At 53.0% G+C, this 21,234-nt stretch overlaps 1 protein-coding gene across 3 annotated transcripts in view; it reads left to right on the plus strand.

The window, feature by feature from the left end:
• TSPAN14 (tetraspanin 14) overlaps window positions 1-16,260 on the plus strand; it is a 51,693-nt gene extending 35,433 nt beyond the window's left edge. For 2 of the 3 annotated variants that reach the window (XM_019633499.1, XM_019633500.1), the window contains exons 3-9: window positions 4,374-4,424; window positions 6,208-6,354; window positions 7,881-8,051; window positions 10,312-10,437; window positions 11,617-11,661; window positions 13,344-13,463; window positions 14,521-16,260. In XM_019633499.1, the coding sequence (XP_019489044.1) occupies window positions 4,374-4,424; window positions 6,208-6,354; window positions 7,881-8,051; window positions 10,312-10,437; window positions 11,617-11,661; window positions 13,344-13,463; window positions 14,521-14,592 (732 nt within the window). In that variant the 3' untranslated portion in view covers window positions 14,593-16,260. Of the gene's footprint in view, window positions 1-2,846; window positions 2,958-4,373; window positions 4,425-6,207; window positions 6,355-7,880; window positions 8,052-10,311; window positions 10,438-11,616; window positions 11,662-13,343; window positions 13,464-14,520 lie in introns of those variants that run through there. The other variant, XM_019633501.1, reaches the window with a different exon arrangement.
• The last annotated feature ends 4,974 nt before the right edge of the window (window positions 16,261-21,234 follow it).

Genomic DNA, 21,234 nt, shown 5'->3' on the forward strand with positions numbered 1-21,234 from the left:
GCTTGCTCACATGGTGAGCTCACATGTGGCTCCTAGGACAAGTAGGGCTGGACCAGCCCAGTGTGCCCCAGGAGGACCTCTCACCTTTTTTCATAGGGGCTTTTGTCTTAGGTGGAAAGGCCAATATTGAATTTTTACAGTGGTAATTCCCCCCCACTCCCCTCAAAAAAGAAGCCCCGCTCCCTTGGCCACCTGCCCTGGATGGGCATACTGACCCTTACCACCTGGTGGACAGTGGGGGCCGTTGGCTTTAGAGTCGCCCAGGCCAGAAGCCCCTTCTGTGAAACTCCCACACGTCCTGGCCCCTGTGACTGGCCCTTCTTCCTGGCCTGGGTGGCTGCCCTGTGGGCAGTGAGATAATGGATGTCAGGAGGGTCAGAGACACTCAGGTTTGGTCCTAGTTCTGCCACCTGGGGGCAAATAACCACATTGTTCTATATCTGAGCTTTCTTATTTGAAAAGTGGGGGTAATGTTACCAGTGCCATGGGTATGGAAGGGCCTCTTTAAGTGTATTAGGTGTTTAATGCAGCACCTGGCACCCAGGGAAGGGTGGTGCCACTTGTCATGGTGACGGCTGCAGTGGACCTGCCCCATGGTCCAAGGCTGGCCTCCCTTTGGGCTTTGTGGGCCTTATAGAAAAGAGACGAAGGTTACCCTGAAGCTGGAAGACACCTAGCTATACTGTCACTCCTGGATGGTTGGCAGCCAGTGAGGACAGCCAGGCCCCACAGACCGTCTGCCCGAGAGAGTTCCGAGGAAGAGGCTCTGATGGGAGCTAGGTGAAGCTGGCGAGTGTCGGGGCTCTTTCAGGGGGCTGTTGTGTGAGCACCCAGACAGGTCACTTCCCCTGTCTGGTCTTTCCCTCAAGTCAGCTTGCCTCTAAAACAAGTGTTGGTCCCCAAAGTTTGTGCCCTGGGCCAGTGTTCATTGAACCCATGATCTAGCATGTGACCCACCCCCAGTTCCTGTCTTTTCTGGTGCGAGGTAACTTTAGTTCTTCCCTTTAAAACAGAATGGAAAAAAACATGAGCCCTTCTCCTTAAAGCCTAGTCCCTGTGAGAGAAGGAGAGCTGTGCTCAGTGGTGGGGGGCTGGTGGCTCCAGCGAACTGTAATTCAGTGAGGGGTTCCCAAGGGGCAGACTTTCCTCCGTCCCACGTGGTGCCAGGCGGGCAGGTGGGCTGTCGCGGAACGTGGTTAGGCAGGTGCTGGAATGCTTATTGGGGACACTGGATAGGGGATAGGGATGGACAGCCTCCAGGCCCGGTCCTGCTCTGGCCCTCATGTCGCTGTGTAGGCCTGGCCTTGGAGCTGGGCTAGGCTGGGCTTTTGCTTGGCCCTCTTGATTTGAATGCATTTGGATTGAGTTAGACCCGGGGATGAGTGTGCCTGAGAGGAGAGCAGGGAGGATCCCAGGCAAAGACCGCCCTGGCCTGGGAGCTTGGGTGCCTCACTCATTTGTGCCCATTCTGTCCCTGTGGGGGCAAGTTCTTCTCCAAGTTCTTGGGATACAATCCTGAGTAAAAGAGAGAATACCCCTCCCCTCAGAGGGCTTAAGTAGGGGAGACACAGACAGGCAGACAGCTCGTGTGGCCCGGAGGAAAATCAAGCAGGGGAGCTGATCAGGAGTGATGGGGGGGGAGCGGGGGTGGGGGGGGGACTGTCCTCCTAGGACAGTAGTAGAGGAAGGCATCTCTGAGGAGGTGAAATTTGCAGAGACTGGAATGAAGTGAGGAAGAAAGGCAGGAAGGGCTATGGAGGAAGAACATTCTAGGCTGAGGGAATACTGTCAAGTTGCTGAGGCAGGATGAGTTTGGTGAGTTCAAGAACTAGTAACAATGCCAGGGTGGCCTGGGAGTAGGGTTGGAGTGGGGAGATGGATAGGAGATGAGATTGGCGATGTGGCCAAAGCCTGGCCACGTAGGCCCTTGTGGGCTGTGGCAAGGAGTTTGAATTATATTCTGAGTGTAAAAGGAAGTCATTGGTGGGTTTGAAGGAGTGGAGTTATCTGATCTTTATGTTAAAGGATTGTTCTAGTTACTTGAGGACCTGTGAGGAGGCCAAGTTGAGGCCCCTGAAGGGATGGGAACAGAGTCAGGAAGAAAAGGGGCCAAATGCGCTGCAGATTTTGCAGGTAGAGTCAGCAGAGGGCCCTGGTGAGGCGAATGTGGAGAGAGGGAAAGAGAGGCATCAAGCATGAGGCTGGGTTTTCTGTCTTAAATGACTGAGTAGCTGTACAGTGGCACCATTTAATGAGACGGGAAGGAAGAGTTGGGGAGGAATTGGTTGGGGGCTGAGAGACCAAGGCTCCATTTGGGGCCATGTTAAGATCGAAATGTTGTGCTTTGATCGCTCAGGTGGACGAGCAAGCAGACATTAGGGTGTTTGACTCAGGAGCAGCTGTGGCCGGAGAATTGGATTTCAGAGCTGGCAGTATACAGTATAGATAGACTTTAAAGTCATATGAGTCATGAGGTCATTTGGAGGGCTCGGGGAGGGCGGGTGGGCTCCAGGCTGGAGCAGTGAGGCTCACCAGCGTTTAGAGGGTTCTAAAAGTGGACGATGAGCCAACAGAAGGGACTGAGGAGTGACAGGGAGTGTGGGAGACAGCCTGAGGATGTGCTTTGTGGCCCCAAAGCTGAGTGCGTTGGTCGAGAAGGAAATGAATGAGCTGTGTCGGATGACATCAGCAGACAGTGACTGGTCACCTTTGGGCTTGCTTTCTGTGCAGCGTGAGACACTGGGGAGAGGAAGTGGTCATGCGCCTCGTCAAGAAAACAGACTTTCGTCAAGTAGTTGACCACTGGAGGACTTAAAAGCGGGCAGTCAGTGTGTGTGGTGGAAAGGACCCTGTGCGGGCCCCTTAGAGCGGGAGCTCCGCGGTCTAGGGGTGTTGCCTGTACGGCTCAGGGCTGGCTCCAGAGCTTGAGATGGTGCCTGGCACTTAGGATGCACCCAGTCAGTATTTGGTGAATGAAGGGGGGAATGAATGAATTAAACAGAGACTTGGGATCTGGCCTCCTCTCCGCCACTGCTTGGCATTTTGGTCTTGGTCCTCTGAGGTCTTGTGTTCCGCTTTGTAAAACAGAGGGATCAGGTCAGGGCAGGGCTTCTTCACTTGGGGTCCACAGGCTGTGTGGGAACCAGCCATGAGAAGTCTGAACCCTCTGAAATTATGTCCAAAATACTGGGCATGCACACATTTCCTGAAAGCGGTTTGTGTTGCAAAAGAGGTTGAGAACTCCGGGGCTTTCTTTCAAGGGCCTTTGTTTCCCACTCCAGCCTCGTGGTCCTAGCAGTGAACGAAGCAGACGAGACTGTCCTGAAGCTTTGAGAATACTTAGGGAAGCTGAGAGCCATAGAGACACGTCGCCCTGTTATTTATCATGAAGTACTGATATATGGCAGCTCAGTGTGGCGTGGTATCAAGTAGTGAAACAGAACAACAGGAGGCTGTGCAATTTGCAGAGACCATGAGGGGTTCTGTTTTATGGCAAAAATCCTCCCTGGTTCAGGGATCTGTGTGGTGTATTGTGGTGTTGTGATGTGGTGGTGCAGGCGAGGCAGCCTGGCCCTGACTGTGGATGGGAAGTCTGGGTTGGGGGGTCACTGCTTGTCTGGGGTGAGCATTGCTTAGCATAGGCCTGTTTTGATGTAGTGACGAATAACCCAGCATATCCCGAGCACCTGTATGCCCTGTGTGCAGTGTAGGAGCCACAGGGAGGAGGCCCAGCCGTGGCCAGCAAATGCCTGGACAGCAGCTTGTGTGTGCTTGGGTGTGTCTCCAGGGCTGGAGACCTGAGGTGGGCGGCAGAGGTGGCACTGAGCTCTGTGCCCCTGACAGCGGTGCCCATTCCTATGCCGAGCCTTAGCTGTGCCGAGCAGCTGTCACAAGTGGCGATGTCTTCTTATACACCAGACAGTGCATTGAAATGAGTTGGGGGGCAGGGAGGTTGCAGAATGGGGAAGAAACAGAGCATGGCCTGACTTCTCTGACTCTATAGTCTCCAGGATGGTGTGCTCTGAGATCTTTGCCTCTGCATGGGGTTGGGTGGGGTTGAAGGAGTTTATCCAAACATTCAGAGAAGGTAAGCGTGGGTTATCTGAAGAGTCTTGCTGTCCCTTTGTTCTGGGTTACAGACCCTGTCATCTGCAGAGGCTGAGGGGCCACCTTGCCCCTGCTCTACCCGGCATGGACACAGGCCATTGACACCCCCTGCCTAGCAGTGTGGACCCTCTAAGAAGTGCATTTATGGTGCTGGTCCTCTAAGAAGTGCATTTATGGTGCTGGTTTCCAACCTAACTCTCTCTCTCTCTCTCTCTCTCTCTCTCTCTCTCTCTCTCTCTCTGCCCCCCACCCCCACCCCTGCTCAGTTGGCTGGTGTTGCCTTCCTCGGAGCCGGATTGTGGGCATGGAGCGAAAAGGTAGGTGTAACTGTCACTAGGACCCTGAGCATTGGATAGCCAGAACCAGGTTCATTCAGCTTCAATTGTCCCTTCTTTCTCCAGTCTCCTCCTGGACAAGCATTTCTTTTGCAAGGTAGTGATATGTCATCATTAATATTGACAGAGCCAGCTTTGGGAAGTAGTTACTGAACTTGCCACGAAGCTCCTGGGGTCCTGTGGCCCGCTGTGCTTCCCCATGCAAGGGTCGCTGCTAGAGGCTGGGGCTGGGCTGGCTGGGGCTTGGAGCTCTGTGAGTGTGGACAGCCCTGGTTTCTGTTCCCAGAAGCTCCAAGTTGCCCTGGGGCTTGTGTGCAGCTGTGTCCAGGGCAGGCCTGGGGCCACCATCCTGACTCTGCCTGTGCCCCTGGGTGTATTCCTGAAGCTCTTGTCCTTGCCCACATAAAGAACCCCAGAATCAGGCAGTAGGGCTATTTACGGGCCCCTGGGTGCCCTGTGGGGCAGGGGTAGGTTTACTTACCTGTGCACCTCCTTGCCCAGCCCATGGAGGACAGGTGAGGAGGGGAGGCCAGGCTCTTCCTGTTTGGAAGGACAATGGGTGACTGGAACTCCAGGGAGGATACTACACTGGGTGTGGGCAGGATGAAACTGTGGTGCCACCTTTGGCTTTGTGGCTCGGTGGGTGGTAAGGGCTGAACAGGGAGGGAGGAGGAGGCAGGGAGAGAAGGAACAGGGTAACAGGCCAGGCAGGAAACAGTGGGAACTAAAGCTTCCTCTTGAGCCTCAGGCCCAGGGTCCTGTTTCTTCAACAGAACCTCCCTTTGCTTCCAGAAAGAGGAGGCCGGAGCTGTTAGACCTGTGGGCTTTCTTGCCATGGCCTTAGGAACTGGATAAGACCCGTTTTTTGGATTTAAGCACCTTCAAAGGGGGGCCTGTGCACCCTTAGAAGGGACGTCGCTTGGCTAGGGCCTGGAAGCCAGTTCAATTCATGACTCATAGCACCATCGCGTGGCCACCTCCAGAACAGCAGCAGTCCAACCCGCAGAGCCCTGCGTTTAGGCCTGGCTGGCTACCCCAGCCTCCCTGGTCCCTGCTGGGTTGCCTGGTCTGGTTGCTGTTTTCTCTCCTCTCTCTTCAGATTCCTGTAGAACTGCTCTGTCCACTAGCCACATGAGACTACTTATATTTAACTTAATTGACGTGAAATACAAATTAAAATTCAGTTCCTCAGTTTCACTAGCCACATTTCAGGTGCTCAGTAGCACCTGTGACCAGTGGCTACCATTTTGGACGGGGCACATGTTGACCCCCCCCCATCATCGCAGAATGTCTTACAGGCAGCGCTGCCTTTGTGTGCCCCTGGTGGGTGTGTTTTCCACAAGAATGTTCATATTGAAGCCATTTTCATCTCAGGACAGTGGTGCTCTTCACGAATTGAGTGCATGGACAGCCACCAGGTGTCCAGAGGCCAGGGTGAGGCTGTGGCACAGGGCCCGCTCCACCCAGGCCTGGCACAGGACAAGTGTGGGGTCTGTCTCGGGGGGTGGGGGGGGACACTCACACCCAGATGGAGATCAGGAATGGTGCATGTGAAGGCCTTGGGGGCTGAGGTGGGTGAGGAGCTGCTGGGCAGAGGGGCCTCGAAAGGGGCAGCGGCCACACTCTCTCCTGGCTTTTTCATGAGAAGACTGAGCCTCTCGGCGCAGGTCCCTGCCCTCCTCAGTTTAGTTCTGGACACAGCCCAGTTCCTCAGGGCACCTTGGCTCTGAGGCTTACCCCGCCCTGCTGTCTCTGCTTCTTTCAGGGGGTGCTGTCCGACCTCACCAAAGTGACCCGACTGCATGGAATTGACCCTGTGGTGCTGGTCCTCATGGTGGGCGTGGTGATGTTCACACTGGGGTTTGCTGGCTGCGTGGGGGCCCTGCGGGAGAACATCTGCCTGCTCAAGTTTGTGAGTGGCCCCAGGGATGGGACTGGAGGAGACAGGAAGGGGTGGGGGTGGGGGTGGGCAGGCTTATACCTTATCCGGTTGGAACAGATAGCTGCTCTTAACAAGCTTCCCTGGGCCCCAGCAGTGTGGGAAGGGGGCAGCCCTTGCATCAGATGGTAAGATTTCAGGAAACAATCAGCTGAGCTCGCTTCTCAACCCTGCAGAGAAAGACAAGTTGGCCCCTCTGGTTTCCAGCTCCCAGTGGGAGGAGTTGGCTGCTCCTAGTCCAGCTCCACACCCCCCCACACCCCCACCCCTGCGTTTTATCTTCCCTCCCAAGTTCTAAAGAAATTGTTTGTTTGCTGCTCACTTTTGCCCTTCCTGGCTAAGATCAAAAGATATTGTCAGTAACGTTAGGAAATAATTTCCCTCCTCCAGGGTGTGTTGGATGTGCAGTGCAGAATGCTTAATTTGCTGGCAGAACTGCAAGTTACCAAGAGTTTAGTTTTATATTTAGATAACACATTTCATTTTGAAAAGCATTCACTTAAAATTAAATAGCACCTGATGGGGAAAACACATAATCGTGTTTCCCAGTATATTATTTGTTGAATTTTTTAGATCAAGCTTCCTCTTTCCTGGGCTTAACTTAAAAAGCAAAACACATGCTTTTTTTTCCCCTAATTTTTTAATCTCCTAAAAATGTGTTTAGTATCTTGCTGCTGTGTGAATGGAGATTCCATTCTGGAGGGCCCTGTGTGTGTGTATGTTTGCATGTGTGTGTGCATGTGTATGTTACCCCATCTTAGGCTGCTATATGGACGGTGATTATGGTGGTGGGAACCCACCTCTGCAGGCCGGAAGTCGGCCTCAGTGGGAGGGAGGGTGTGGACCTGTGGCTGTGTGGGCCCTTGCAGAAGGCCACCTCTGCGGTGGCTGGGGCAGCTGTGCTCCTGGAGAGTGCTTTGTGCAGTTGACTGTCGTATACTTACATACAGCGTGGGCACTGATAACACTGACCACTGCAGAGTTGTACAGAGCCCTACCTGGGAGCTCAGACATCATGCATGAGTTATGCGACCTCAGGCAAGCTACACACCCCTCAGTTTCCTTATCCCGGAGTGGAGGTGACAGGTTAGATTTCTAGCCACTCAGATGGCTGTGTGTGCAAGCAGAGTGGTCAGATAGTGTCTGGGCCGCAGGCTCTGCCCTGAGGAGCTGAGAGCCTGGTAGGCTGGCATAGTCCTTCATTCCTGTGATGGGGTTTCCTTCTTGGTTGGGGAGAGCACTTCATAAGAGGTGGTTGATACGTTGGCTTGGAGTTTTCTTATACTTCAGCTTATTTGACTCTTAATCCAACAATGCAGTGGTGTGGGTAGGATTGAATATCTTCCTTTTACAGATGAGGTGAACTTGCCCAGAGTCGCCCAGCTAATGACGTGGGCTTTGCAGGGCTCCAGTGTGGGTCTTGGGTCAGACAAGGCTATGCACCTGGCTGTGGGGCTGGCGGTGTGGTGACTCCCGCTCCCACCCTCATTCCCCGGCAGTTCTGTGGCGCCATTGTGCTCATCTTCTTCCTGGAGCTGGCCGTGGCCGTGCTGGCCTTCTTATTCCAGGACTGGGTGAGAGACCGGTTCCGGGAGTTCTTTGAGAGCAACATCAGATCCTACCGGGATGACATTGACCTGCAGAACCTCATTGACTCCCTTCAGAAAGCCGTAAGTACCGCCCATGGCATCACTCTGATAGAGCACGTGTTTTCCTGGTGTGAGTCTGTGTTGCTTGGGAGCCAGGCTAGAGGGGACATGGGGCACAGAGGCCATGGAGGGGCCCCCCTGTTTCTGGTCAGTGTAGCTCTGCCTGCTCATGGTTGCCTGGCAGTCCAGGCTTGCTCTCCACGTGCCCTCCCCCAATTTGGATTGGGCGGGAAGTCCAGCTGTCTCCACGGCCACCCTCCCCCAGGATCCCTGTTCTTTGCTCCCCTGGGAAGCTCAGCCTCTCTAGTCCTGGCCATGCAGGCGGCCACAGTCCCCTGGGTGCTGTGGGTACTGAGGGGCAGGACTTCCCCCCCACCAAGCTTGTGACTCACTGTCTGAGGCTATTCCTGTCCCCTTCCTCCTTGGGACCTTTTCCCCTTCCTGTTTGAGAAGCCAGAGCTGCCTGGAGGAAGCATCCTCAGATGGAGAGGAATGTAACCTCCCTGGAACTTGTCCCCGGGAGGGGGGTGGGTTTCTAAGCAGTCCCAGGCCGTGGCCTTTTCTCCAGCTGACCTCCATGCCCCGCTGTGTGCGGCTGCACCTGGACGCTCGGACTACAGCCAGCGTCCGCCAGGGAGGAACCGACTTGTCGCCACTCCGGCCTGTGCAAGGCTCTTGTTTGAGCTGTGCGCTGCCAGAAAACCTAACTTCCTCAGGAACTTTTTATGTGGAACACTTTGGCTTTGAGAAGGAAATAAATTAGAGAGCATTAAAAATAACTGATCTGCCCTCATTATTAACCAGAACTTGTTTACCCTTATTTTATGTGTCATGGGATCCAGCAAAACCCATCTCTCTGACCAGACATCCTTCCTGGGTTGTTCACCATGATCTGTATGAGTCTGTGAAAGTCACCAAGTCCCAGCCATTGTCTAATGTCCCCACTGTGCCTTTTCTGTTCAACGCTGCCGTTCTCTCTCTCCAGTTTCATACTGTTTTGGGTGTGCTGGTGTCAGCCGGGTGGCTCCTCCCTGCATCGGCCTTAAAGACACTGAAGTTTACTCCATTGCCTTCCTTTCTTTTTACTTCTTTATCCCCCCCCCCCCCCCCAGTCGAGCCGTTGTTCTCAGTCTAGTTGTGGAGGATGCAACTCACTGACCCATGTTGGTATTATGATCATTGCGTTCTACCCGGGTGAGGCAGTTGGTTGCTGCCCGTCGGATGGTGGCTCATGGCAGCTCACAGTGGCCGCTGGCCACTCAGTGGTAGCCAGCTCCAGGTTGAGCCATTGTTCACAATCTTATCTGTAGAGGGCGCAGCTCACTGGCCCATGTGGGAATTGAACCGGCAACCCTGTTGTTCAGAGTTCATGCTCTAACCAACTGAGCTATCCTGCCACCCCAGCCTATCTTTCCTTTTAGAAAAAGAGTTTCCCAGAGGTTTTCAGTAAATGATGGCACTTCCTCATGGTGAAATATTAGGTAATCGTTAGAGCAACTGGAATCACGGAGAGGTAGAGGTGGGGGAGATGGGATTTTACTTTAGAAGTAAAAATACCAGAAATCTTTGTTGTATGTTTGCTGTGATTACGGCCATAACCATGTCAGCTATAAGGACAAATGCAAAACAAAATCTGCTCTGGGATTGGGGTGCTACAGTGTGCTTGGTGTTACACGTTTTTTAGACAAATGGGGGTTCGCTACACCAGACATCGGGTTGGTGGGAAGGTGAGGGCTGAGCTTTGTGTTTCCATTCACCCCAGTTATAACTCTTTCCTTGGGAGCAGATACTCAGCTGCTGTTTTTTGTAAAGAAGCGAAAAAGGTAGATAGGACCAGCTTGGAATTTTCTTGGGGAGGAAGACATACTTCCCACGAGATGTTCTCCTGGGTGTAGTAGCGGACCACATTGGAGGTGCCGAGGGGCCTCCGGGGACAGCAAGACACCCGCTCTGGGCTCAGGGATGGAGGGAAGGCCAGGCTCCAGGCTGAGGAGGGATAGAGCTGAGCCTCTGTGCCGAGGCCGGAGGGCCGTGGGGCCAGCCAGCCCTGTGTGCTGGACCCGGCAGGTGTCATGGCCGCAGTTTCCTTTGTAAAGGGCCCCCTGACACAGTGCTCAGCATCTCTGTGCATACGGTGAGGTCAGTGGGGCAGGCCCCCATTTTTCTGTGTGATATAGATGGAGGCACACCTAACGTCGCATCCCCAGGACTGACACCTTGTGCTGGGCGGCCACAGCCCTGGCTTCGAAACCCTGATGGTTCTCGGCTTTTCTGATTGCAGAACTTGTGCTGTGGGGCATATGGCCCTGAAGACTGGGACCTCAATGTCTACTTCAATTGCAGTGGTGCCAGTTACAGCCGCGAGAAGTGCGGGGTACCCTTCTCCTGCTGTGTACCGGACCCCGCGGTGAGTGGCCTGTGCCTGGCACGTGGAGCACGTGGCCCCCCTGGAGTGGAGCAGTTATGACTGTGAGGGCCCCGGGCTGCTTCTCTTCTGCAGATGGAATGAGTGCCCAGCCCCCATGCACCACCCCAGGGCTCCTGCAGCTCTGAAATCCCACACAGACAAATTCCAGGAACATTTCTGCATCGCCCACCCTGGCTCTCATGTTTTGGGTGAAGCAGGAGAAAAACAGTCTTATCTCTCCTTCGAGGGGCTCTCACTCGGGTGTCTGGATACGATACTATGAATGCAGCGAGCCTTGGTCTGCCTGCTTCACTCTCCTTTCTCTGGAGAAAACGCCCAGTTCTTAGAAGCCCACAAGGGCAGTGGGGCTACGTCGCCACCTAGGGGTGGTGGAGAATTCTTCCTCACCTGTTTGCATTCCCAGTCCACACACAGCCAGGTCCTTGGGCTCCAGAAACTGAGCTCTTGGGGTGATCTGTGAAGGAGCACTGCACGTTTGCCTGAGCAGAACCTGGAGCCGTTAACTGAGTCTGCTGCTGGGCAGAGGGCTCTGGGCAGCCTGCCTGGTCCCTGTTGCATGGGCCAGTTTCCAGGCTGGGGAGGCTCGGGTTTGCTGAAGTTGCACAGCTGGTGTCTGAGGTCTCCGCTGTGACTGTGAAATACTGAGCAAGGGTAACTTACTTCCCAGCACATGGATTGGCAAACTCTGACCCATGGGCAGATCTGGCCTGCTGCCCGTTTTTGTGTGACCTTTGAGCCTGGAATGGTTTCAGCCATTTTTAAATGGTTGACAATAAAAGAAAGACAATATTTTGTGGCACGTGAAAATTATATGAAATGCAATTTTCAGTGTCCATAGCAAGTTTTATTGTAATATAGCCGTGCCCGGGTGTTTCCATGTCATCACTGGCCGCTGTCATGCTGCTACAGCAGACAGCCGCGTAGTTGCGACATAGATGAGTCTGAACTATTTACCATCTAGCCCCTCACACAGAAACCATGCTGTGCTGACCCCATCCTAGCATGAGAGGTTTGTTGGCAGCGTGATTAAAGGTTGTGAGCTACAGTGGAATTTGTACAGGCCTTTGCTGGTGTTTGGTTGTGACTTTTCTAGAGACTCGTACCACTGGCTTCTCAAGGGAATGAAATGACTATAATTTTTTTCTGCTTTTCTTATAGCAAAAAGTTGTGAACACACAGTGCGGATATGATGTAAGGAATCAGGTGAGAGTCCAGTGCATGTCACTTTCAGTTCTTCAGGCTTATTCCCTGAGGTCCAACTTCTCAAGTTAGCGTAAGTGCAGATTGGAGTGGGGGGACGAGGGGAGAGGAAGCTGAAAGGTGCCGTCTGAGCTGGAGCACGGTGAGCAGCAGCACACCGCCACTCACGCTTCCTGCCTGAGCTGGCAGCAGACGGGACCAGGAACGCATGTGATTTCAAGCCCACACAACCTTGCAGTTGCTACCTTAGTGGAGAGAGGTCAGATGAACGTTTTGGGGAACAAAGACTACGTTTTTAAGAGGTTCCTTGGAGCTCCAGAACATGTTTATTATACAGGGGTCCAGGATGAGGCTGCCAGAGCTTGTGCCTTGGTCCACCTGCCATATGGAGGCAGTGGTGACAGCAAGGAGGGAGACGGGTGTCGGGAGGAGCGGGTCAGTCCTCGGGGGCTCTCAGGCCACAGAGCGTGCCCTTGGACGTGAATGGAAGCGAGTCCTCACCCGGCCCTTGCTCTGGTGACCTTTAGTGATATGAACGACTGTGCTGAAGGGGAGGGATCTCGGGGAGCTTAAGCTCCTGTTGGCCATGGACACCGGGGTCGTGCACCTCCAGTTTGGGAAACCTCATCCTTCTGCAGTCACCTCCATTTCCCAGGGATGGGCCCATGCCAACAGCAGCTTCTCCAGCTATGAACTTCATGGCCACTTGTATGCATTGTAGGGCTGTCCTGACAAAGTACCACAAACTGTGTGGCTTAAGTTACAGAAATTTGCGTTCTCGGTGTTTTGGAGGTTAGAAGCCCAAGATCAAGGGCTGAGGCCTCTTTGCTTGTCTTGTAAATGCCTGCCTTCTCTTCCCTGTGTCCTCACGTGCTCTCCCCTCTGTTGGTGTCCTCTTCTTATCAGGACACCCGTCATTGTGGATTAGGGCCCACCCCGATGACCCCATTTTCATTTATGCACCTCTTTAAACACCGTATCTCCAAATGCAGCCACATTCTGACGTATGGGGAGTTAGGACTTAAATATATGACTTTTAGGGGGACACAATTCAGCTCGTAATACCACTAAAATGAACTAATGCTCCGTCAGTGTTGCCAGAGATGAGGCTGATTGAGGGTGAGGGTGGGCTGTGTGAGCTGTGGCCAGATCTCCGTGTGCTTGCTGAGTCTCCTCTAGGGATTGGGATTAGAGGGAACTGATTAACTTGTGACTATCCCTGTTGGCGCTGGCTCCCAGAGCCAAGCTTACTTGGATTGAGAGATACACTGAGAAGCCACTGGAAGACGCTGAACTCCCTTCTCCCAGTTCCTCTCTTTAAAGGTACATTTTCCTTCTCCAAGCATTCAAGCCCCCTCCCCTTTCTCCAGATGTGGGCTGTGGAGGCGTGTTGCACAAGTTGATCTTTAAATCGATCTTTAAATCTGTGGAGGCCCAAACAGAAATGGGTTAAAGGTCATGGCCAGGGAACCAATGGTTAGGCAGGTTATCGGTGCACACTAGCCAGTATAGGGACAGAGACCAGGACGCGTGGATGGTCCCACAGGGAGCTCTGTCTGTCCTTGGCACCTGCCTCCCTGATCCCTGGTTCCCACCGAGCTTTGCCCTCCCCGCGCAGGAGCCCTCTGCCGGGTGGAGGTGGTCTGAATGTCCTGGGCTCAGGCTACTGTCGTGCTTTTCTGCAGGTGAAGAGCAAGTGGGAAGAGGTCATCTTCACAAAAGGCTGCATCCCAGCGCTGGAGGGCTGGCTCCCGCGGAATATCTACATCGTGGCTGGCGTCTTCATCGCCATCTCACTGCTCCAGGTCGGTCTGGTCCCACTGCCCTTGTGGTTTCCTTTCCCCTTGCGGGCTGTTCAGTTTAACCAGGTTTCTCTCACATGTAGAAAGACGGTGGTGACCAGGGGGGCAGTGAGGGCTGGGGTGAGTAGGCTGGCTAGTGTCTGCGAGGAGAACTGGCAGGAAAAAGTCAAGAACTCAGTGAGTCAGAGAACCGGCTGTTTTTCCAGTGTGCCCAGAGCTCCTGGGGAGAAGCTGGCAGCCCCTAGGGAGCCCCTGAGACAGGCAGTGCTGCTGCGCTGTGGAAGGTGGACCTGGAACTGCCAGTCAACCGTCCACGTGCTCCTTTCCCCTTCACTCAGCAAATGTGTCGAGTGATCTCAAAGGAAGGCTGAGAGGCAGAAAGCAGCATCTAGAAAAGGAAGGGAAAAGATTTACTTGAGAAGTGGAGTAAGATTTCAGAAGATCTCGCTCATCAAGTACAAACCACAATAAGAATTTAAAGGGGGGGAAAAATCCCCAAAATTCCTGAGGTGAGCGAGTTCACATTTGTCTGTTTCTGGTAGAAAACCATCAGTCTTCTCATGTGATTATCCAGTCACCAAGGTCCGAATGTAGCTTCAGATACCAGCACAGTCAGAATCGTGGACAACCTTGGTTTTATTATGGAACCTGGGCTTACAGGAAACATTCGAGGTTTATTATTTTGGGACTCAGAAGCAGTCAGAGGGACCTGTTATTTTCGGTTTAACCCCGGACACACAGTATGTCCTTGCCCGTGGTATGTGACGTGCATTGTGTTGGAGGCAGGGCAGCATCCCTTTGCTTCTGTGGTGCCTGCTGTTTGCCCTTTCAAGGCTTTACATATACAGCAAAATAGAGCCCCCAGGACTCACTTTTTACTGGTGGGTTGGTCTTGTTTGGCCACGAGCCCAGTGGTTGCCCTTGGTACGTCCTCAGTCTGCGGGTTGGGTGTGGGAGTGGTGTGCATGGCTGGCCACCCCTTACCGTTGTCCTCTGAGCCTGCGCCCTCCCTTTGTGTCCCAGCACTGACAGCCATGACCTCGGCTGGCTTTGGTTTCAGATATTTGGCATCTTCCTGGCGAGGACCTTAATCTCGGACATCGAAGCGGTGAAGGCCGGCCATCACTTCTGAGGAGCAGAGCGGAGCGAGCGGAGCTGAGCCACACCGTGGAGGCCAGAACCCTTCACTGTCGTCAACTTTACGTCCAGAGGGAGAGAAGTGGATGCCCCCAGCCAGAGCCAGCACCCCGTCTTCAGCATCAGCGTGACGTGACCTCTTTAATCCTGCTGGCTGGTGCTGAAGACTGAGGGCCCCCTCACCTCCAGGATCTTGTGACCAAGACCCCTGCTGGAGTCCACCCACAGACAGAATATGTTTTTAGGTGGGGCGGTGACTGAGGGACAGACGGCTCCTGTGGCTGCGAGTGGGGTTTGACTCAGTCTTCCTGGGACCCAAATGTGTCTGCAGAGCACCCTGGCCTCCTCAGCACTCATCATCGATGCTGGTCTGGAGAGCAGCCATTTCTTCTTGAGTGGGACATGAGAAGGGGACCCGCAGGCGTGGACAAGGCTCCCAGCAGCACAGGGCCACTGCTTGTGTTTGGGGAGGGGAGAGGAACAAGCAGATCTCTGAGGCTGGGGGGCCTGTGGCGTCTGCAAGAGTCGGGGTGTTTGCCAGATCCTCAGCCGGATCCAAGTGAAGTAAGCCTGAGCCAGTGCGTGGATTGCTGCCGAGGAGTGCCTGGTCTGCTGCCCTCCCGGCGGAGGACTGCTTCTGGTCTCTCAGCATTATGCCCCGAGGGCGTGAGGGGGACCGTGGGCCTGGTTCTCCTCAGAGTGGGCTCTCCTTTTCTTAAAGGATGTAAATAGTTTATTTATAGGGGTAAGAATGTTCTCACACCATCTCTCCATTTCCTCTGGCATTCTCCTCTAAGCAGCCTTACTCAGTGTCTGGACTGAAGACACCCCTTTCCCTTCCCTTGAGCGTCTTCAGACCAGCCCCCACAGCTTCTCTTCTCAGGCCCTGACGGCCCAGGTGCACTTATGTGCTTCCCTTCCTCTGCACTCCCGGCGCACACCCATGCACTGCCCTCCCCAGCTTGGCCTCACTGTCTTCTGGTGTTGGTGCTACTGAAACTGTCACCTGGAACTTGAATCCTGACTCTCCCCCGACTGTGAGGCCAAGGGGCCCCAGCCAGAGACGGCTAGCTTGAAACCTTTGGCCAAGGCTCCCCTCGAGGCCACATGCTAAGGGCCACTGGCTGGCCTGGCGTTGCCCAGTGTCCCTGGAGAGAAGCTCTGGCCAGGCCCTTGTGTCGAGCCACAATCCCCGGCCTGGAGTTGCGGGGAAGCTCGGGACTTTGTTGCTAACTTTGAAGGTGACTCCCCTTCCCCGACCAGGATATCTGTGGTCACCGTGTCCACCCCTCCTATCAGGGCTACTCTGGGATTGCTCTTGGAAATGAAGTCTGGCTTCTGTACTGAACCCCTCAGCCCCAGGGATAGCTGGGCATCTGGGCATCTTTGGGCTACTTTCTAACACTTCTCGGGATCTTGTACCAGTTCTGTCCTCATTGTTCAGGGATTGAGAGCTACCTTCACTGACTTGCCGAAGTGTTCATGCTAGTGTGGTATATATATGGTAGGTGTTTGTTGATGGTGTTATAATTTTTTTTTTTTTTTTTACACAATTTTCTCTGTAAACAAGGGGAAGAAGAATGGTTGTGTTTTTAGGAAGTGTGATGCTTTTCTTTGACTGCCAAACTCTTTTATGGAATATATCTTTATATTAATACTGTTGTTTTGGTGGTTTTTGTTTTGGGTCATGTCAAGATAGCATTAAGCATCTCAGTGGCAACCTCAGCTGCCAAGGGAACCAGTGGGATAGGGTGTGGCTAGACACGACAGGAGGGAAGAGTGAAGGCCATCTTTTGTTGGCACAATCTGAAATAAATTTTATCAAGTGATTTTTAGATTCTGTGAGCCACTTTCAATTATCCTTTGTATGGAGGTTCCAACTAGCTCGACCTGGGTTGTGGCTTAGCTCTGCCCAGCTGGAAGCACGGGGTAACAGGACTTTGACTTCGCAGGTCTGGAGGAAACGTGATTTTAGGTTCTCTCTGTCTAGCCCCAGGCAGTAAGATGCAGGCAGAGGAGCTTGGCCGCACTGGGTGGGCATCTGGGCCGCTGCATGAGCTGTGTGCCCTGGACCTGCTGGCCTGTCTGTGGTGGGGGTTAGTGGCAGTGCCCACCTTGTCAAGAACCTCTGCCCCAGCCTGCCTTGGGGGAGTTGGTGGCCCCAGGCCCTCCCCGCCAGTGTGTGGGCACCAGCGGCTCCTGGACGGCCCCTGCTGTCCCTGTGTTCAGGAAGACCTGGTGGACAGACCCGGTGTAAGTCTCTTCACAGGTCACAGCCAGTGCGGGATAGAGTCTGGCCGTGACGTGTTCAGTTGGGTTTGTTTTCTAATTGGTTTATACAACGTTGGGGCCATTTTTAGCCATGTCATCTGACTGAGTAGTTGGTTGAAGATAGAAAAGAAGCCTAGGATAAGGGGTGTGTACATGGGGTTCTCCAACAAACATGGGCTCTCTCTGCACAGAGCTCAGTGCTGCCCTGCGGTTGGTCACTCCCCATCCAGCTTACCCCGAATTCCCACCTACCCACTGTTCTCTCGGACTGGAATGGAGGCCAGTGTGGGACCTCTGCAACGCCTCCTTAGTCCCCCATACACACTTTAAAGTTTTAGGGTCTTATCTTTCCTGTGCCCTCCTGCTCATCACCTCCCAGGGCTTTGCTGTATTATTTTTCCCACCTCCTCTCCCTTTCACCCCATCACACATATATCCCCATCCGCAAAAGCTCGCCTTGGCCCTCTTGCGTTCCCCCCCTTTCTTTCCCAGGAAGCTTCTTGTCTGGGCTCTTTGTACCCCTCCTCACCACAACCCACCACTTTCCTCACTTGACTGAAAGCTGCTCACCTCCATCCCCACACTCAGGCCTTTCTTGGCCTTTTCAGTACCTGACACTTTAGACCAGCGGTTCTCAACCTGTGGGTTGCGGCCCCTTTGGGGGTCGAACGACCCTTTCACAGGGGTCGCTGGGTACTCGTACGTGGGCGTATCTGCATGTGGGCCTGGAAATGGATAGAGGAGCGGTGTCTCGGTTCCTAAGCATCGAAAATAATGTGTTTTCCGATGGTCTTAGGTGACCGCTGTGAAAGGTTGAGAACCGCTGCTCTAGACCCTCCTCGCAGGCACACCAGATCCCTGACTCTCTTCCGCCCTCCTTGTCCTGCCTCGGCTGCACCTGCCACTGCCTGGCTCACCCGTCCCCGGGGTCTCCCACTGCCCGCAGGGCAGCTGGGGGCCAGGCAGGAAAACCATCTGCGCTGGTGCATGAGAACCCTGGGCTTGGTTTCCCCACATGAGTAACAAAAATGAATGGATCCAGAGCTTTTGGAACATAGGAAGAGCTCAGAATACCTAACGGTAAAATCAACTCCTTTAGTCACCAGAAAAGCTCCGAGGAAGCTGTTGTTGTGCTTCAAAGCTGAGACTAGGAGAAAGGTAAGTTACTGTCAAGGATTTGGAAGGCTAGGGTTGAAATTCTGGAAGCCTTGCCCCAGATCCTGTCGCTGCAAATAAAACAGGAGGTTTGGTTCCTGCCAGCCCTGAATTCTGAATCTCTGATTGGCTCCTGCTGAGCAAATCCACAGCAAGGGCAAACCTGAGAGGAGGTGTTTTCCCGAAGACTGTCCTGATACTTGGTCTCTGTGGCAGGTGACAGGTATTTAAGGAAAGCCAGAGTGCTGACCTCCACTTCTAGACCTACATTTGGGTGCCTGTGTTTTGTTTGACAGCCTGTGGGTGAGAGCATGATATGCCCCCCAAGGAGCTCAGCCCCACCCAGTACTGGAGGTCCTGGTCTGGACAGCACTTCTCTGCAAGGCCAAGAGGGCTTTGGGGGCAGAGGTGGGGGGTCATGAGGACTTGGACACAGACTTTNGTACCCCTATGTTCATTGCAGCATTATTTACAATAGTCGAGATATGAAAGCATGCTAAGTGTCCATTGATGGATGAGTGGATAAAGAAGATGTGATACATATATATAAAATGAAATATTACTTAGTCATAAAAAGGTGAAATCCTACCATTTGCAACAACATGGATAGATCTTGAGGGAATTATGCTAAGTGAGATAGAAAAAGACAAATACCATATGATTTCAATTACATGTGGAATATGAAACAAAAACAAACAGACAAAAAAACAAATTCATACAGGCGGACAACAGATTGGTGGTTACCAGAGGGGAAGAGGGGTGGAGGGAGGGCAACATGGGTAAAGGAGATCCATTGTATGGGGAAGGATGGAAACTAGACTTTTAGTAGTGAGCACATAACATAGTATATACAGATACTTAATTATAATATTGCATATCTGAGACTTATGTTACAAATCAATGTTACCTCAAAAATATAAAAAAAGACTTGGGGCAGGGTGGTCCACAGCCGCAGGTTGTGTGGCTGTCTCCCTCGCTTCTTCTGCTTCCATCTCTGTGCTCAGGAACCTTAACTCCTTCCCTGTGTTTCAAGGAGCAGCTCAGCTCACCCCAGCTTGGCCTCCCAAATGTGCATATCCAAACCTAGCAAGGTTTCTAGGTCACAGGCTTTTCCTTTTCATTGTCTCAGTGAAACTGTTAGCCAGGGCTGCAGCCTCACCTGACCAGATCCTCTGCCAACCTCACTCACGTGACTGTTGGCAGGAGGCTTCAGTTCCTCACCATGCGGGTCTCCCCAGAGTGAGTGATGAGAGGAAGAGAAAGAGTGAGAGAGCGAGAGAACGCAAATGGAAAAAAGAAATATCTTTTATCACCTAATCACAAAGTGACAGATCATCACTTCTGGCATATTCTATTGATCGCACAGACCAAATCTGATATGAGTGAGAGGGGCCACACAAGGTCATGAACACCAGGAGGCAGGGATCATGGGAGACATCTTGGAGGCTTACTAACACAGAGATGAACTATACACTTGACAGTATTAGGTCTTTCTGACAGTGAATGTACTGTGTCTCTATACCCACTTAAATCCTAGGTATTTCTCGTCAGTGAAGATTTTTCCTTTCCTTCATACAGGTCCCCACACTGTTTATTAAATTCATTCCCAGTATTTTATATCCATTGTGAATGGGATCTTTTTTACATTGCATTTTCTAAGTAGTTGTTGCACACAGTCAGGGACACTATTGATTTTCATGGCCATGATTTTTCAGTAGAGCTTAACTGATGACAAGGCAGAAACTACTCCAGACTCTCACTGAGCCCTTGGATTACAAAACTGAGACCAGGTGAGATTCTAAATGTGCTCTTGGGAGCAGCTTCCCCAAGTGACTGCAGGGGAGGTGGGTGAAATGTAAGGAGAGCCTTCCTACAGCTGATCCCTACGTGGTGGTTGTACCCACACATTCCCAAAGCCGAGACGATGGGGTTCTCTGGTCATCACTTGACCCTGCCTTTGAGGGAGCCTATGGTAAGGGCATGGGGGGACAGCCAGGGCAGGTAGCCTATGGCAGGGCCATCAGTCCACCCAGTGCCCCACAGATTCAGCCCATCTGCCCATGACTCCAGGTCCACGTCTCCAGCAACCTCGCTCCAGAGTCCTGTTCTGGACACCTCCCCAGCATTTGCACAGGCTCTAGTTAATTCCACCTTGAAAAGCCCTTCCTTCGTTGTTTTCTAGTAAGTATTTTTCTAGCACCTGCTGCATGCCAAGCAGTGTTCTAGGCACCGAGGACATCAGAGAAGCCCCTGCCCTTGTGATATTTTACAAAGTAAGTGATAAGGGGGGAAAAATTGAGCAGAATAAGGAGGATCAGGAGTACAGAGGAGCTAAAAGTTTGAGCAAAGACTTGAAGGAGGTGACTGAGCCATGTGGATTCCAGGCAGAGGGAACAGCCAGCGTAAGGCCCTGGGGAGGGAGGTGTGTCTGNGTTTTACTCCTGGATTCATTAGCAGCTGTGTGACCTTGATAATAAAATTGACCTTGGGATAATCAAATTGCCTCCTAATCTTGTTCTGAGAATTAAATGAGATACAAAAAAGAAAGCCCTTGGCACAGTGCCTATGGCCACACAGTAGACAAGTCAGAGATATCAGCAGTTCTTTTCTGGTTGTTCCTCTGGGAAGGGCATGGGGATGGGAGCCCAGGGCTCCCCTGGCATGTGAGAATCTGGACTGGGGACCGGGCTATCTTGGTTTCTCAGCTGTTTGCAAGGCAAGGGCACTGTTCCTCTCTTGTACGGGTCAGGATGGCCTTGGGGCCTGGTGGGGCTGGCCCTGCGCTTCAGCTACGACTGCAGCTGAGAGGGACAGCCCGCAGGGCTGACAGACTGTGGTCTTTGGTAAGTGCCAGAGGACCTTGGGAGGGCATGTGGGTGGCTGCCCCGCCTGCCCGCCTACCAGGGACGCTTGCTGCCCGTGGCTAAGCCTGATTGCCACATAGGCCCCCACCCCTTGAGTTGCCTCCCCCATTTGAGTTAATAAGACTCCTGGGCTGAGCCTTAGTCAAGTGGCCAGACTGCTGAGCGGCCTCGTTCCGGGGGGAATTTGGATAGACTAGAGTGTTTTCTAATTAGTAGAACTGGGGGTCCAGGAGAGGTTTACGGAGCCAGGGTGTGGGCAAAGGCAGGCCATCTGGCTCAGACAGAGTGTGGAGAGGTGGCCGCGGCTCAGCACTGCTTCCACCTTGAGGACCCCAGCTCCCTACTCC

The sequence above is a fragment of the Hipposideros armiger genome, unplaced genomic scaffold, assembly GCF_001890085.2.
Source record: "Hipposideros armiger isolate ML-2016 unplaced genomic scaffold, ASM189008v1 scaffold_1323, whole genome shotgun sequence".
In the NCBI taxonomy this organism is placed as follows: Eukaryota; Metazoa; Chordata; class Mammalia; order Chiroptera; family Hipposideridae; genus Hipposideros; species Hipposideros armiger.